The 17,806-nt window shown below is 42.5% G+C and overlaps 1 protein-coding gene across 7 annotated transcripts in view; it reads left to right on the top strand.

Moving 5' to 3' along the window:
• The window catches only part of NLGN3 (neuroligin 3), a 126,379-nt gene extending 116,914 nt beyond the window's left edge, over positions 1 to 9,465 (top strand). For all 7 annotated transcript variants that reach the window (XM_073640981.1, XM_073640980.1, XM_073640979.1 and 4 more), the window contains 3 exons: positions 4,110 to 4,295; positions 5,777 to 6,566; positions 6,944 to 9,465. In XM_073640981.1, the coding sequence (XP_073497082.1) occupies positions 4,110 to 4,295; positions 5,777 to 6,566; positions 6,944 to 7,790 (1,823 nt within the window). In that variant the 3' untranslated portion in view covers positions 7,791 to 9,465. The remainder of the gene's footprint in view (positions 1 to 4,109; positions 4,296 to 5,776; positions 6,567 to 6,943) is intronic.
• The last annotated feature ends 8,341 nt before the right edge of the window (positions 9,466 to 17,806 follow it).

The following is a 17,806-nucleotide window of genomic DNA, read 5'->3' as shown; positions in this document are numbered from 1 at the left end:
GAAGTGCTTACTTCCGGAGCTTGGCCGTCTACTTGTAGTGACTGGGGCAGGGTGCTACATATCCAACTCCTGTAAATATGAATAGGAAGCGGATGTGTAGTTCCAAGCCTCGGCCACTACAAGTTGATGGGCAAGCTCCAGAAGTAAGCACTTCCGACCAGCAGCTGCTGCCACCGTAAACAGCTGATCGGTGCGGGTGTCAGACCCCGGCCAATCAGACATTGATGCCCTATCCTCAACCTCTTTAAGTGGTTTAAAAGACTCTATAGGGTAATAACAGATGACCGTGGGTTACCGCTACTAAAAAAAGGCCACTAGTAGATGGTGATAGTGTGTGTGTGTGTGTGTGTGTAAACCAAAAAATACAGTTCTAATTCAAAGAGCTGCTATGGAAACCTACGAGTGTCAGAGAGCCTAGGAAGGTGTGTGATTGCTGTGGGACCCCAGCAGATGTGTGATAGCTACTAAGCACGTTCATAGCGCTATGTGGAATCTGTATTACCTTCTAAACAGTCCTAAGGAAACTGTGACGCCTTGGTCCTATCTTATGCCCAGTAAGTATATGGATTGAAGTTGCATTAAAATTCAACTCTCAAATAAAAGGTAAATGTATATGCCCTAAGAATATTTGGAGAATTTATGCCTGGTTGCCTATGTAATACCACTATGGAAATCCTCTAACGATATAAACATGGTTTGTGCAGTATGGTATTGAGCTATTAAGTTCACAAACATGGGAATATGGGGGACATCTCATTTTTGTAGTTGTCAATCGCAACTGCAACTGTAATAACTGCTATCCACGGACATGTAGTGGTAATGTAAAGGAATAATAAATAATGAGTACAAAGTCTTCCTAGTGCTGCCTTATTTCAGTATTATTTAGACCAACTAATTCTGGAGTATAATAAAACATAAAAAATAAATGATAAATAAAAATGGACTTGGAGATGACTTGGGTTCTAATATAGGTGGATATATAGGACACATCTTGGGGTGTTTTTCGGGATGATACAGGGTAGGGTCCAATAAAAGTACTACAAGTTGGGGATTACTATACGGCCTAAGGCAGATAAACATACAAGAATACGATAATGTCTATTTCAATAGCTAAATATCTAGATTTTATAGCTCATTTAATTTACATTTAGTCACTCAAGAATTAAAGTTTTCCATTTATATCCAGAACATCTCTCTTCTTCAACGTGTCAAAACAGTTTTAAGTATTATCCAGGATCCAGTTGAGTGAGGTCACTGTATCAAAGTTGCTCCTATGTGTGAAGATGCGGGGTCTTGAGAGACCTTGCTTTTTGAATTCTTTAACATGAGACCTATATTTAGGCGGCTGTGGAGAGCTTGTTTGGTGCGTCCTACGTTTAATTTCCTTGCTCACAATCCACTAGATACACCACGTAGCTGGACTAGACGTTTAGGTGGAATTTGATATTAGGGAATTCTTTTGTTGTAGATTATTGTTCTTAAAGCATGAACATTATTTGCTCTTTTACAGATGTAATATACTATATATATCTACTAGTTGTCCTAAATAATACTTGCTTAATGAGTACAAAATTTTCCTAGCGTCACATAAGCACTTATTTGTCCTTTACGTTACCACTTCATGTCCGTGGATAGTAGTCCTCCTCAGTTCATAGCATCCAGCTTGAATACAATCCTGCGATTGACATTAGGATTAGATGCATTCCCCCATTTGTGAGCTAAATATGTATCATTCGATATCACACAATCCATGTCTGTACCTGTTAGATGACTTCCATGGTGGTATAACGTAGGTAACCCGGCATAAATTCTCCAAATACTCTTAGAAAATACACAATTATTATTTGAGAGTTGTATTTTAATATGACTTCATGTACATACTTACCGGACATGTGTGGACCAAGGCGTCACAGTTTCCTTAGGACTGTTTAGAAGGTAATATAGATTCCACATAGCGCTATGAAGGAGCTTAGTATCTACCACATATATCCCAGAGTCATGCAGCGTTCACACACCTTCCTAGGCTCTTTGACACTCGTAGGCTTCGGTAGTTGCTATTTAACTTAGTTTACTACGGCAGACAAGTCTTTGATTTATGTTTCCATTGTTATGACATTCACAATGTCACCACCATCCACTGGTGGCCATATTTTAATAGTGGTGACCCAAAGTAATCTGTTATTACCCTATAGAGCCTTTTTAACCACTTAATATTGCTCCAACATATACTGAGGGTTCTGGTATGCTACCTAACCTTAGTAATTAGGTAATACCTGCAAGATCTATGTATTTTATCCATAAGTTAGTTAGATATTTATGAATATATGTTTTATATATTAATTTTCTCTACTTTTTTGGTGGGGGGGAGGCAGGGGTTTACATACAGTCATACATCATCCTGATGGTGTGCTATTTTAGTGTAGTTTTTAATATATAATTGTTCCTTATTGCCTCATTATTTAAATTATAAATTGCTCTGATGAAGGGCGACCCTAAAATGTGTCAACTGTTATCTGTCACTAAACAAACCTTTTGATTTAAGGAAGAAGAATATTTACTGTCTAACGGAAGCAGCGTGGCTGAATAAACCCTTGTTTCTATCTTATGCTAACTGCGGAGCAGAGCGGATCCCAGGAGAGGGCTGCCACCGCCAGCTTCTGTTAAAAGCTGATCAAGGTGTTGTGTTCTCTACACAATACCAGAAGGGAGATGGAAAGAGGCTGAGGGAAATCCACATAAACTCTTGATAGTCTTCAAGTTAAAGGGGTTTTCCCACCAGCAAACCTCATTTTAATCAATAGATCTTGGAATAATAATCATTTTCACGATTGGATGTGTTTAAATAAAATGTTCCTGTGCTGAGATAATCTTATAAATGTGCCCCTGCTGTGTACTGTGTAATGGCTGTGTCTGACCGTGCAGGGACATGGTCTGATCATACCACAGCTCCTGGGCAGGGGAGGACGCAAAAGAGTATACAGACATTACAACATGGGATCGCAAATGATTCTTTCTGTGAGGTCAAACATTGTTTTTAAACAGGCAGAGAAATGTCTTACCTCACAGAAAGAATCAGCTGTGATCCCCTGCTGTCCTGTCTCTATACTGTTTTACTTCCTCCCCCGCCCAGGAGATGTGGTATGATCAGACCATGTTCCTGTACGGTCAGACACAGCCATTACACAGTACACAGCAGGGGCACATTTATAAGATTATCTCAGCACAGGAACATTTTATTTAAACATATCCAATTGTGGAAATTATTATTATTTCAAGATCTATTGATTAAAATATACTTTGTTTGTGGGAAAACCCCTTTAATGATGTTGCCCTATGAAGTGCTTTGATTTTTCAAGACTCTCTAGTATATAGTGCTTGGCTAGCTTAGTCAGTCCCATAGACTTGCTACCCTTTAAAGAAGCACTCCTCCCATCCAAATTATTATCCTCTTAATATATTGCACTCATATTATATAGCACTGTGCACTTACAATTGCTCATTTTGCCTTTCCACCCAGCTAATTCTTCTTTTTTTCGATTATGTCTACATCATGTGATTAAAAACTGAGTAGATGAATCCTTCTAGGCTCTATGTAGAAACAGGAGGTCTCTTTTCCCTGTACAAGTCACGGCAAAAGTCCTTGGCAGGGGGGAGGTGCATCTGGGTCAGGAGGTGAAGAGGGGAATGATATATGCAGGGAATAGAGACTTCCTGTTTCTACATAGAGCAGAGAAAAGAGAAGAATTAGCTGGGTGGAAAGGCAAAATGAGCAATTGTAAGTACACAGCGCTATATAAAGTGATGATTGTAATATATTAAGAGGATAAAAACTTTGATGGGAGAAGTGCTTCTTTAATGCATGGTCCCATGCAGCAGATTTGTTGCAGAAGTTTCTGACATATGAATAATCTGTCAGATGTAGCTAAACGAGGTTTGGAATAATCAAATACACGTACTACATACACAACTCCGCTGTGTGTGTGTGTGTGTGTGTGTGTGTGTATATATATATACACACATTAGTGTTTTCACTGCAAATTTGTAAAAGTGTAACAGCTTAACATAAAGTTACAAAATGATCACTACCCACAATGTACTTATCTTCATAGGGTTCTTAAGTACTGGAGATCAAGCTGCTAAAGGAAATTATGGACTTCTTGATCAAATTCAGGCTCTTCGTTGGGTGAGCGAAAATGTGGCATTTTTTGGAGGTGACCCTCGCAGGATCACGGTGTTTGGCTCTGGCATTGGAGCCTCTTGCGTCAGTCTCCTCACCCTTTCTCATCACTCTGAAGGTATATGGAATTTGCAGTGATGTCCTGACATTATAGCAGAATTCTCGTGTGATTATTCCTTAGTAGAATAATGTTTCTCTGTGTCTACATTTACTCCATGAACACCATCCAGTAACCATCACACTTTGCCATTGTTTCATGACTACACGGTGTAACTCCATGTCTGTATGTCTGTTCCACAACATTGAAGGTCTTGGGATCACCTGCCATTATTCCATGATTCCATCACCAGATGCCTCTGTTTGGGCCAACTGTTAAGGTACTGAAATGACTTAAAAAATAGCACCCTGAGAACCTTATATTCTCTATATCATTCTATGTTCGTTACCCTGAAAATCCTTCTTTTTACTTTCATTGTTACTTTCATTCTGTTGCATTCTTCCATTCTATCTTCCTTTTCTCATGTACCCCATGGCCTAAAAGGGATTGAACAGGATTAGAAAATCACAGTTGCTTTCTTGTAGTAAGAATGCCACTTCTGTCCATGAGTTATATCTAGCATTGCAGCTCAGCTTTATTGAAGAGGATGTGGTTGAGGTGCAACACCAAAGGTTTGGAATGGTTTCTGTAAAGCAGCCACAACCCCTTTAAAGAAACACAGATGAAGCAAGATTGACAGGGATACAAATGCACCAGCCTCTTGGCTCCCTAAGCACTAGGCATAGCATAATGTATCGGTTTTTCTTGGAGGGTTCTCTTCCATGTTTATAATTGTGACTTCTCTTTGAAATTTATTAGGGATTCCATGAATTGTATCTGCACCTGCACAATTATGTATCCCCTTTGCCTCGTTAATTTTATGGCAGCCTGTCATTTGGAAACTATTACCTGACTACTGGCTGTGGTAAAGATGCCGCCTACGGACTAATCAGATTAGGAAACTCACTGTTTCTCATTCCTCTTTGTATGAAACTCAGTGTTTTTTTTCTATAGATATATAGGATAATTGTAGAAAAGAAATTCCCTATGGGCTAGTGAAGTATAGCTCCAAAGTGGAGCTACAGTTTATGTTGCATTTGGTTTGTAATAAAGTGGTTTATATATAAATGCAATCTTCCTGCTATCAGCATTATCATACCATCCATTTTTAACCTTTTTGCTCCCTTTCTTTCCAATCCGCTCTCTTTTCCTCTTCTCTTGATTCCATTCATTTTTCTCCATCTCCCCTTTTTAGAAAGATCCCCTTGTGCTGTGTTTCTTCCCTGGCACACACTGAGACCAGCTGGGCAGGAAGTCGGGCTGCAGATCTTTCTCTCCGTGTCCGTCTTTCTGCCTCCCAGTGTCTGATGCTGAGATGAAAACCAGAAGCACCTACTTCTAAGGCAGTCCTGCATGTTGTAGGGTGCTGAGGTTATATCAGTGATTGGGTATGGGTATAGAGGTGTACCGCTTCAAAGAAAGTGACAAACTACAATTTTTGAATGGAAATTGTGTCATGTTAGTGGCAAACGGTTTCACGCGGTTATCTGCTCTCTTGACAGGTCTGTTCCAGAGAGCTATCATACAGAGCGGCTCAGCTCTCTCCAGCTGGGCAGTTAATTACCAGCCCGTTAAGTATACACGATTGCTTGCAGAAAAAGTGGGTTGTAATGTGCTAGACACTGTCGACATGGTTGATTGTCTTCGCCAGAAAAATGCCAAAGAGTTGGTGGAGCAAGATATTCAACCAGCCCGGTATCACGTAGCATTTGGTCCAGTTATCGATGGAGACGTCATTCCAGATGATCCTGAGATTCTCATGGAGCAAGGAGAATTTCTCAACTATGATATAATGCTGGGAGTGAACCAAGGAGAAGGCCTCAAGTTTGTGGAAAATGTGGTAGATGCAGAAGATGGTGTTTCTGGAAGTGATTTCGATTACTCAGTTTCAAATTTTGTGGATAACCTGTATGGATACCCAGAAGGGAAAGACACACTTAGAGAGACCATCAAGTTCATGTATACAGATTGGGCAGACAGAGACAATCCCGTGACTCGTCGAAAAACCTTAGTTGCTTTGTTCACTGACCACCAGTGGGTAGAGCCTTCTGTGGTAACAGCCGATTTACATGCTCGATATGGCTCGCCAACTTATTTTTATGCCTTTTATCATCACTGCCAGAGCCTGATGAAGCCTATATGGTCTGATGCAGCCCATGGAGATGAGGTGCCCTATGTATTTGGCGTCCCCATGGTGGGTCCAACAGATTTGTTTCCCTGCAATTTTTCCAAGAATGATGTGATGTTAAGCGCTGTGGTCATGACCTACTGGACCAACTTTGCCAAAACTGGGTAAGTAAATGAAGCAGCAGTTTTTCAATCTTTAACCGGGAATAGATGTGCAAAAGAGTTTGCAAAAGAGAATGAAAGGGATTAAAACCAAAGCAAGGTGGATATGACCAACAACTATTACAGCTATTTTTTAATAAATACCCCCCCCCCCAGTGTTTATAATTTGTAATATAACCATTGGGTATTAGCTCCAGAGAGCCCTTGTAGGTTTCCATAACCGGTGGCAGTTCTTGTCGAAGTCTAATTGACATGTCTTTAAGTGGTTTTAAATCATAATATAGTAACAAAATTTGTGTCTAAGTTTTATTTCTTCACAATCTAGACACCGTTTTATAAAACAGATTTATCCATTTACATGTCTTAATTTTCTTTTCCAGTGACCCCAACAAGCCTGTCCCACAAGATACCAAGTTCATCCATACAAAAGCAAACCGGTTCGAGACTATGGCATGGTCGAAATACAAGCCACAGGATCAACTCTATCTACACATTGGTCTAAAACCACGTGAACGTGATCACTACCGTGCGACCAAAGTGGCATTTTGGAAACATCTGGTTCCCCACCTATACAATCTACATGATATGTTTCATTATACTTCGACTACCACCAAGGTGCCACCATCTGACACTACCCAGAATTCACATATAACCCGCCGACCCAAGGTTTGGGATACTAAACGACCAGCTGTTTCACCCACACTTAATGGTCCAGCATCCAAATGGAACCCAGACCTGGACCCAGTGGACCCGGTTGTGATACAGGATCCAAGGGACTATTCTACTGAGCTTAGTGTTACTATCGCAGTTGGAGCCTCTCTTTTGTTTCTTAATGTTCTGGCTTTTGCTGCCCTGTACTATCGTAATGATAAACGTCGTCAGGACACACAACGACAGCCTAGTCCACAGCGTGCCTCAGCCACGCGGGATCCAACACACAGCCCTGTACCTCCTGAGGAACTCAATTCTCTACAGATAAATGCTGGACACCCTGATTGTGAGGGAGGAGGGGTCTCCAGCCATGATAACCTGCGTATGGCCTCTCTTCCTGACTACACACTTACTTTACGTCGTTCTCCAGACGATATTCCACTCATGACACCTAACACCATCACCATGATTCCAAATTCTCTGGTGGGACTGCAAAGCCTTCATCCATACAACACCTTTTCTGCAGGCTTCAACAGCACTGGCCTCCCCCATTCACACTCCACCACTAGAGTATAGCACCCCATCATGTTGCACTTCCTCCTTGCCTGGACAGTACATCTATATAAAGTGTCAGAGGCAAGGGAGAAGTGGCAGAAATGACACATTCCATACCCCCAACGAAGAAGGGGGGCCGGTGTTGAGCTCTGCTTCTATGATGATGATGATGGAAAGGGTCTGTTCAGCCAAGACCCGTCAAGAACACACTTCTTCTGTGCTCTTGCATTCTAAAGTGCTTTTACCATCGTGAAGGCACATAGTTACGGAAGCTTAGCTGAGGAAAGGATGTGACCTTACAGATAATGGTCTGCAACTAAGATTATGTATAAGGAGGAGCAGGAGATTGTGAGTGAAGAAGAGGCAGGAGGGAGACAAGTCTAATTTTCTTATCCCGTCCCAGATACCAATGTCGTCTAGGTGTACAATAAAACTATACTGGGTTGGAAACTGGAAATACAGTATAGATAAGCTGCTGCAGGAGAATTGTCTTCTTTACTGTCCGAAGTACGATGTAAATCAAATTTTTAAAAATAAAATGTTTTCAAAGAAAGACGAAAGAAAATACAATTAGTTACAAAATTGAAACAAAAGAAACCATGCTCATTGACTTAATTTTCTTACCTCCCTCAGCAATATCCCAAATGTGTGCCAAATTCTGATACCAGCTGTGGAATGGGGTGGAAATCACCCTAATTTCTATACTACCTTAACCCTCCCAGTGCCAAATATAGAAAGCCAGCCATCTTTAAAAGATTGCAATCATCGGCCTCTACTCCCAGCGTAGGCAGTCTCTCTAGTAATCATCGAACTTCAAGTCCTAGAAACTGCATCTAGTCATTAGCTGTGTAGGTTACAGATGTCTAACCACTGAATGAAACCCTTTGGGATCGGTATACTGACTTTTTCTAATTTTCGGGAAAAGTGTGCCACTTCCCCAACTTTTTCATCAGTGGGAGCTCCGGTGAGACATATTAGTTTGGTCAGATAGCCTGTCTTTTTGAGTTTGGGTAAATACTCTAAGAAGAGACTTATTTTGTTATTCTCTTTATTACCTTTTATTCATAGATGTGAATGGGGACGAGATGTGAACAAAATATTGTCTGTTTGGGTTGCGACTCTTTGAGTTAGAGCTTTGAGCTTAATATGTACCAGAGATCTTAAAATGTCGGGTGTATACATTGATGGACGTGGCAGCAGACACCTTCTACTATTTTTACATAAAATTATGTATTTCATACACAAAGTTTCCCACCTCTGCCTTCTTGGGTATGTTTGTAAATGGGTGTAGAACAAATTGTTTGTGCATGTATGTGGGTATATGTATGAGTATATACCTGTGTATGTGTGCGTATATATGTATATACACATATATATATATATATATATATATATATATATATATATATAAGCATACACAGGGACACTAACAAGCTGTTGTACATATGAATACTCACATAGATGTTTGCTCCCCCTCCCACTTCTTCCTCCAAATGGGATCCGACGCCTTTTCAGCTTTTCTACCATTTGCCATGATTTTTGGACATGGGTTTTGTGACATGGAGGGACGCCATGGGTTCAAGTGACAGTTTTGTGACACAGAGGGGCACCTGGGGTCAGTATTTATAGAATGTATTTATACTGTATCACAGGAGAGTAGAAAACGTATTCCAAATAAAGAAAACTCATATTTTTAGATACTGGTCAATTATTTGTTACTTGTGTAAATGTGTAACTTTAGTGAAGAATTATAACAATCAAGAAGATACGAAAAGTGCAGCATGTTCCACAGATGACTGTGCGACTGAGTAGCAGTGCCCGGTCACCGGGGTTGGCTTGCAGTGTACGGTCACCGGGGTTGGCTTGCAGTGTACGGTCACCGGGGTTGGCTTGCAGTGCACGGTCACCGGGGATGGCTTAGGCCACCATAAAGCTTCCTTCACACAATGTTTTGCAACTTTTTTTTTTCTGAGCTTAAAAAAAAACATTGTCATTTTTAAACATTTTTACAGTTTTTAAAGTTTTTGTTTATACACACATGCATTTTTTTAGTCCTGTAGAGAAGCCAATGGGAAAATCCCTGGGCAGCTTATATTAATCTGCTTCTTTAACATGTCCACCATAGACTTCAGCTGCAGCATGGAAGCTCAATACCTGAGGAATGGTGTCGTTCAGGTAAGTGAAACTTTAAGGCTACATTGCCACATTGAGATTTTGTTGAGTTTTTTACGCTTGAAAAAATACAAGTAACCTATTTTACCTAATGGGTGCAGAAAATCAGGAACATCAAAAGCTCAACGTGGGATTAAGATGCATATTCAGGGGGGAAGCGAATAAGGCTGACCATGACTGATAAATAGGTAGACCTCATATTCACTGAGATTGGAAAGTGGTGTCATTTTATTAACAGATCAAGCAAGACAGGAGGACATCATTTGGAGCAAAAAAGGATAATGGTTGCAATATTGACATTCCCAATCTGTTTATCTGATCCAACATGCACTGCAGCCATAGTACAGATTGGACCATACTCCAGATATTTTCCTAGAAAGTGCCAAAATGACGTGGATGCATGTAACATTACAAACTAGTTTTGTATAATGACTGCAAATATTGGTTGTTTACACCCTATATCTTTATCTGCAGCCCAGGTTCAGAAGTGTCCGAGTACAATATGAAAGGATTTTTTATACTTGGCATTTTGCCTGTTCCCCCTGGACCATCCCATAAAGATTACTCTGCCTTGATGGCCCTGTTCCTGGTGATTGACTGCTGAATCCACCCTGTATAGTCCATGCCTCAGCTCCACTACCTCCAGCACCTCAGACTCTGTTTTTTTGTGGATAAACTGATTTTCATTTCATAAAGTTAAAATGGTAATTATAGCTTATGAAAATTTGATATGAGATTGAAAAAAATTTTTTTTTTCTAGAAACAGCACCACTCTTCTGTACAGGCAGTATCTGGTATTGCAGCTCAGCTATAGGTATTGTAGTCCTCCTATTCTGTGTAACACCATCCCTTATCACTGATTGGCAGCTTTCTGCCACTGTACATAGAAGGCTGCCAATCAGTGTTGTGGGCGGGGGTTATGCAGAGCAGCAGAGAAAACGGATTTTAGCAAAATGACAGCAACAGACCAGTAAGTGCTGCATTGCTGGAATCAGGGTCTCTGCCCCTACATCATGTTACTCTCAGTTTATGTAGCAAAAACCTGATGACAGGTTCCTTTTAACCACTTCACTCCCGGATGATTTTTCTTTTTCGTTTTTTCCTCCCCTTCTTCCAAGAGCCATAACTTTTTTTATTTTCATCAATATTGCCGTATGAGGGCTTGTTTTTTTGTGGAACAAGTTGTACTTTTGAATTCATTTTATCATGTGACGTACTGGAAAGTGGGAAAAAAAATTCCAAGTGCAGTAAAACAAAAGTGGAATTCCACAATTGTTTTTTTTGGTTTTTTATTTACTATGTTCACTAGATAGTAAAAGTGACTTGGTAATATGATTCTCCAGGTCAGTATGAGTATGAAGATACCAAACATGTATAGTTTTATTTTTAGTGGTGAAAAAAATTCGGAAATTTGGAAGAAAAAGAACATTTCGCTTGTGTCGCCATTTTCCGAGACCCTTAATGTTTTAATTGGGGCTTTGTGAGGTTTATTTTTTGTGCCCTGGGCTGAAATTTTTATTGATATAATTTTGGGGTAGATACGATGTTTTGATCTCCTCTTATTGCATTTTAATGCAATGTTGCGGCAGCCAAAAAAACGTAATTCGGGTTTTTGATTTTTTTTCTCATTACGACATTTACCGATCGGATTAATTTACTTTATATTTTGATAGATCAGACTTTTACGAATGCAGTGATACCAAATATGTTTTTGTTTGTTTTATTTTTAATGGGGCAAAAGAGGGGTAATTTAAACTTTTGTGGGGGGGGGGGTTCCCCTATTTTTAACAACTTTATTTTTCTCTTGTTACTGTATTTAATAGTCCTTTAGGGCAGAGGTCCCCAACCTTTTTTGCACCAGGGACCGGCTATAAGGAAGACCAGTTTTCCATGGCCCAGTGGGGGTGGGGGCGGGGCTTTGGTCATATGGGGGTGGGGTTATGGAGGGGTGGAGCTGTATGGGGAGGATGCTGGCGGGACCTCGGTGTACAGCGCTGCTAAGTAGCAGCATTGTACATTGAGCGTCAGTGTATACAGCGCTGCTGCTTAGCAGCGCTACACACTGAACACCGGTACCGGGAGCCGCGTCACTGAAGCCAGTCTGCTGCCCCAGCACGCCCCACATAACATGTTCTGCCGGGGGGTGTGTCAGTGAGGAGAGCCTGCCGCCCCACCCCGTCAGGAACACACCATGCTGTGCAGGAGGGCCGCATCACTAAGACCCGCCCCGTGACGTACAACAGGTACCATGCTGTGCTGTGGAGGGCTGCGTCACTAAGACCCGCCCGACGCCCCACCCCGTCCTGCATAATGTTCTCTGCCGGGAGCTGCGAGCTGTCACGGCTATGGCAGAAAACATTATAAATCCACACAGAGCGAGCTCTGACCAGGCTCAGGGCCGCGGAGCTAGCTGTCAGCGGCGCCGCAGACCGGCTGAAAAACCCCAACGGCCCGGTCCTGGTCCGCGGACCGGCGGTTGGGGACCTCTGCTTTAGGGGACTTGAAGCTGCAATCGTCCCATCGCTTGTGCTATACAAAGCAGTGCATCAGCACTATTATGTATAGCTAAAATCATGATCTATGAATGCCAGGCAAGGGGGTCTTCAGCTGAGATTGACAACAGGATGTAACAGTTTTACAGCCGCAGGCGGAGCTCCGCTCCACCTGTGGCTGTCAATGGCATATAATAGCTGATTAAATCAGCAATCATGTACAGGAAAAGATGCGGGCTCGACAAGTGAGCCCGCAACAAAGGCGGGGACACCATTTTGGATGGGCTTAAAGTGTAACTCATTTGAGAAGAATTTGCAGGAGAATGTGTGTGTATACCTCTGGCTTCTCCTCTCCATAGAATCTTATAAGCATCAACTGCCATCTCCTATCTCAGTAATGAGAAAATCTGTATTCACTAAAGACATATTAGAATGAAAGATCAGACTAGGAGGTGTAAGAGGCAAATTTCTTTAAGATACATTCCAAAGTTTCTTATTTTAACTTGTACTATTGATTCATGGAAAAAAATTAACGACAGGTAATCTAGAATTATAATTCTTTAACTGCTATTTCCTCTACTAGGCCCCACCATTCACTACTTGTCTGGGCATATTCATATATCCATTTCCTTACTATCAATACCCTAGCAGCAAATATAATGCTATATATCGCTCCCTTTTCTGCCTCCACCGCACTTATACAGTGGGGAAAATAAGTATCTGATACACTGCCAATTTTGCAAGTTTTCCCACCTACAAAGAATGGAGAGGTCTGTAATTTTTATCATAGTTACACTTCAACTGTGAGGTGAGAGACAGAATCTAAAAAAAAATCCAGAAAATCACATTGTATGACTTTTACATAATTAATTTGCATTTTATTGCAAGAAATAAGTATTTGATACAATAGAAAAACAGAACTTAATATTTGATACAGAAACCTTTGTTTGCAATTACTGAGATCAGAAGTTTCCTGTAGTTCTTGACCAAGTTTGCACACACTGCAGCAGGGATTTTGGCCCGCTCCTCCAGACAGATCTTCTCCAGATCTTTCAGGTTTTGGGGCTGATGCTGAGTTTTAGCTCCCTCCAAAGATTTTCTATGGGTTCAGGTCTGGAGACTGGCTAGGTCACTCCAGGACCTTGAAATGCTTCTTACGGAGCCACTCCTTAGTTGCCCTGACTGTGTGTTTCATTGTCATGCTGGAAGACCCAGCCACGACCGATCTTCAGTGCTCTTCCTGAGGGAACGAGGTTGTTGACCAAAATCTTGCGATACATGACACCATCCATCCTACACATATATATATATATATATATATATATATATATATATATATATATATATATATATATATATACAGTACAGACCAAAAGTTTGGACACACCTTCTCATTTAAAGATTTTTCTGTAGTTTCATGACTATGAAAATTGTACATTCACACTGAAGGCATCAAAACTATGAATTAACACATGTGGAATTATATACTTAACAAAAAAGTGTGAAACAACTGAAAATATGTCTTATATTCTAGGTTCTTCAAAGTAGCCACCTTTTGCTTTGATGAGCGCTTTGCACACTCTTGGCATTCTCTTGATGAGCTTCAAGAGGTAGTCACCGGAAATGGTCTTCCAACAATCTTGAAGGAGTTCCCAGAGATGCTTAGCACTTGATGACCCTTTTGCCTTCACTCTGCGGTCCAGCTCACCCCAAACCATCTCGATTGGGATCAGGTCTGGTGACTGTGGAGGCCAGGTCATCTGGCGTAGCACCCCATCACTCTCCTTCTTGGTCAAATAGCCCTTTCACAGCCTGGAGGTGTGTTTGGGGTCATTGTCCTGTTGAAAAATAAATGATGGTCCAACTAAACGCAAACCGGATGGAATAGCATGCCGCTGCAAGATGCTGTGGTAGCCATGCTGGTTCAGTTTGCCTTCAATTTTGAATAAATCCCCAACAGTGTCACCAGCAAAGCACCTCCACACCATCACACCTCCTCCTCCATGCTTCACGGTGGGAACCAGGCATGTAGAGTCAATCCGTTCACCTTTTCTGCGTCGCACAAAGACACGGTGGTTGGAGCCAAAGATCTCAAATTTGGACTCATCAGACCAAAGCACAGATTTCCACTGGTCTAATGTCCATTCCTTGTGTTCTTTAGCCCAAACAAGTCTCTTCTGCTTGTTGCCTGTCCTTAGCAGTGGTTTCCTAGCAGCTATTTTACCATGAAGGCCTGCTGCACAAAGTCTCCTCTTAACAGTTGTTGAAGAGATGTGTCTGCTGCTAGAACTCTGTGTGGCATAGACCTGGTCTCTAATCTGAGCTGCTGTTAACCTGCGATTTCTGAGGCTGGTGACTCGGATAAACTTATCGTCAGAAGCAGAGGTGACTCTTGGTCTTTCTTTCCTGGGGCGGTCCTCATGTGAGCCAGTTTCTTTGTAGCGCTTGATGGTTTTTGCAACTGCTCTTGGGGACACTTTCAAAGTTTTCCCAATTTTTCGGACTGACGGACCTTCATTTCTTAAAGTAATGATGGCCACTCATTTTTCTTTACTTAGCTGCTTTTTTCTTGCCATAATACAAATTCTAACAGTCTATTCAATAGGACTATCAGCTGTGTATCCACCAGACTTCTGCACAACACAACTGATGGTCCTAACCCCATTTATAAGGCAAGAAATCCCACTTATTAAACCTGACAGGGCACACCTGTGAAGTGAAAACCATTTCTGGTGACTACATCTTGAAGCTCATCAAGAGAATGCCAAGAGTGTGCAAAGCAGTCATCAAAGCAAAAGGTGGCTACTTTGAAGAACCTAGAATATAAGACATATTTTCAGTTGTTTCACACTTTTTTGTTAACTATATAATTCCACATGTGTTAATTCATAGTTTTGATGCCTTCAGTGTGAATGTACGATTTTCATAGTCATGAAAATACAGAAAAATCTTTAAATGAGAAGGTGTGTCCAAACTTTTGGTCTGTACTGTATATATATATATATATATATATATATATATATATATATATTGTCCCATTACAAAAAAATAAAATTATATATAAGTAGGTGACACGCCCCCTGGGCCGTGGGGTACTCTGTGCCGGGCCGGTTGTTGCTAGGGGAGATGTCACAGTGGCGGTGACCCAGGGCGGTCAATCAAAAGGGGAATATTTACAGGGGATTTATAGTTTTTATATACAGTTCGTGACACCACCTGTGGTATGCGGCTATATGGAGCCACCGCTGCGGTGCAGAACCTCTGGAGCTGGTGTGAATGCAGCAGAGTTGGTTCAGCTCTCCGCAGGTAGAGCTTAGCTCCAGGGCTGTGCTGAGATGTTATGGATGTTGCAGTGTAGTGCAGGGGATGATGGCGCAGCAATAACTTCACAGAGACAGTGGGGTACAGTCTTCAGAGTTTACTCACAGTTGTTATGTTCCTCAGGTTGCACTGTCCAGCTTACAGCCTTCCACGTCGCGCTGCATTCACCAGGCAGGGGTTCAGCAAACTCCCAGGTGTTTCAAAAGTGCCTGACAGGACCCCGTTCTGTGTGTTCCTTCTGGCCGTCTCCCTACACCTCACACCTAGTGTCCCAATCCAGTGGCCGCGGACCTTGTCGGGCGACGTCTTCTCTGTCCCCTGGGTCTTCTATGGCTACCTTCTTGGTGAGACTGATGTGGACTGTGGCTGCAGTACTTGAAATACTACAGCCTCCGGTTTCCTAGTTGAGACTTGAAGTGCTCTGCTAGTTTAGGGACCTGACCCCTCCACCGCCTGGCAGACTCAGGTGTACAGGTGGCCTCCAGCACTTCCCGTACCCCTGGGGTCCCTTCCACGTTCATGGAACCTTTCCTGCTCCTCTCTCTCTCCAGTCCTGGGCCTCTCCTCAGGCCCTCCTCCTGAGCAGAGCTGCTACAGGGCTCCTGCTCCCAACTCCTCTCACTGTAGACTGTCCTCTTCTAGAATGTTCCACCCTCTTTTTATATCACTCCTTTCAATGCTCCCCTGATCTACGTCCTCCACCCACACTGGTTCCCCCTTCTTTGGTTCCCCCCACTCCAGCCAGGGACAGGGCTCAGCAGGAAGCGTGACACATCTTGCCCTTCCAGCTGGTCTGGAGTAGTGTAGTGTTGGATGCGGGTGTTAGGGTCCCGGGCAGCACTCTATCCTTACCTGAGAGTGAGATACCACACCTCTGGGTGAGATGCAGTACCTCTGTGGCGACTGAACCCGCAGGGGCGCCACATAGGCAGCGCACAAAACCAAACATTTCAAGGTGCAATAAGCCTTGCTCCGTTTCCGCTCCACAGAGCTTTTGTAAACAAACAATAATATTTATATATATATACAGTACTGACCAAAAGTTTGGACACACCTTCTCATTTAAAGATTTTTCTGTATTTTCTTGACTATGAAAATTGTACATTCACACTGAAGGCATCAAAACTATGAATTAACACATGTGGAATTATATACTTAACAAAAAAGTGTGAAACAGCTGAAAATATGTCTTATATTCTAGGTTCTTCAAAGTAGCCACCTTTTGCTTTGATGATATGCATTGCTCCCTCATCTCAATCCTGGTATATATGGCCCCCGCATCCCCAATCCTGGTATGCATGGCCCTCTCCTACCCAATTGTATGCATGGCCCCCTCAACCCCAATCTTGGTATGCATGGCCCCCTCATCTCCAATCCTGGTATGCAAGGCCCCCTCATCCCCAATCCTGGTATGCAAGGCCCCCTCATCCCCAATCCTGGTATACATGGCACACCTCATCCCAATCCTGGTATGAATGGCACCCCTCACCCCAATCCTGGTATGCATGGCACCCCTCACCCCAATCCTGGTATGCATGGCTCCCCTCATCCCCAATCCTGGTATGCATGGCACCCCTCACCCCAATCCTGGTATGCATGGCTCCCCTCATCCCCAATCCTGGTATGCATGGCACCCCTCATCCCAATCCTGGTATGCGTAGTCCCCTCATCCCCAATCCTGGTATGCATGGCCCCCTCATCCCCCAATCCTGGTATGCATGGCACCGCTCATCCCCAATCCTGGTATGCATGGCACCCCTCATCCCCAATCCTGGTATGCATGGCACCCCTATCCTGATATACATGGCCCCCCATCACTGCAAACATGAAAAAAATAAACACTTCTACTCAACTTCCTTTCCTCTGCTCCAGCGCTGCGTCCTGTTCTGCCAGCAGTTCATTTCAGCATCTGAGCAGCGCATGATGTCACTGCCATGCGCCCTCAGACACTGAGGTTAGCTTCCAGGATATTCACTCCTTTCCACTCAGGGACTATGGGCGTAGAGAAGAGTGAATATTCATTTTGTAACATCCCTGGTGGCGTGCTGGCAT

The sequence above is a fragment of the Phyllobates terribilis genome, unplaced genomic scaffold (genome assembly GCF_046119375.1).
Source record: "Phyllobates terribilis strain yellow unplaced genomic scaffold, ASM4611937v1 Scaffold_7__3_contigs__length_470593459, whole genome shotgun sequence".
Classification (NCBI taxonomy): domain Eukaryota; kingdom Metazoa; phylum Chordata; class Amphibia; order Anura; family Dendrobatidae; genus Phyllobates; species Phyllobates terribilis.
Note: the sequence above shows the minus strand (reverse complement) of the source record. Positions and strands in the feature narration are given on the sequence as shown.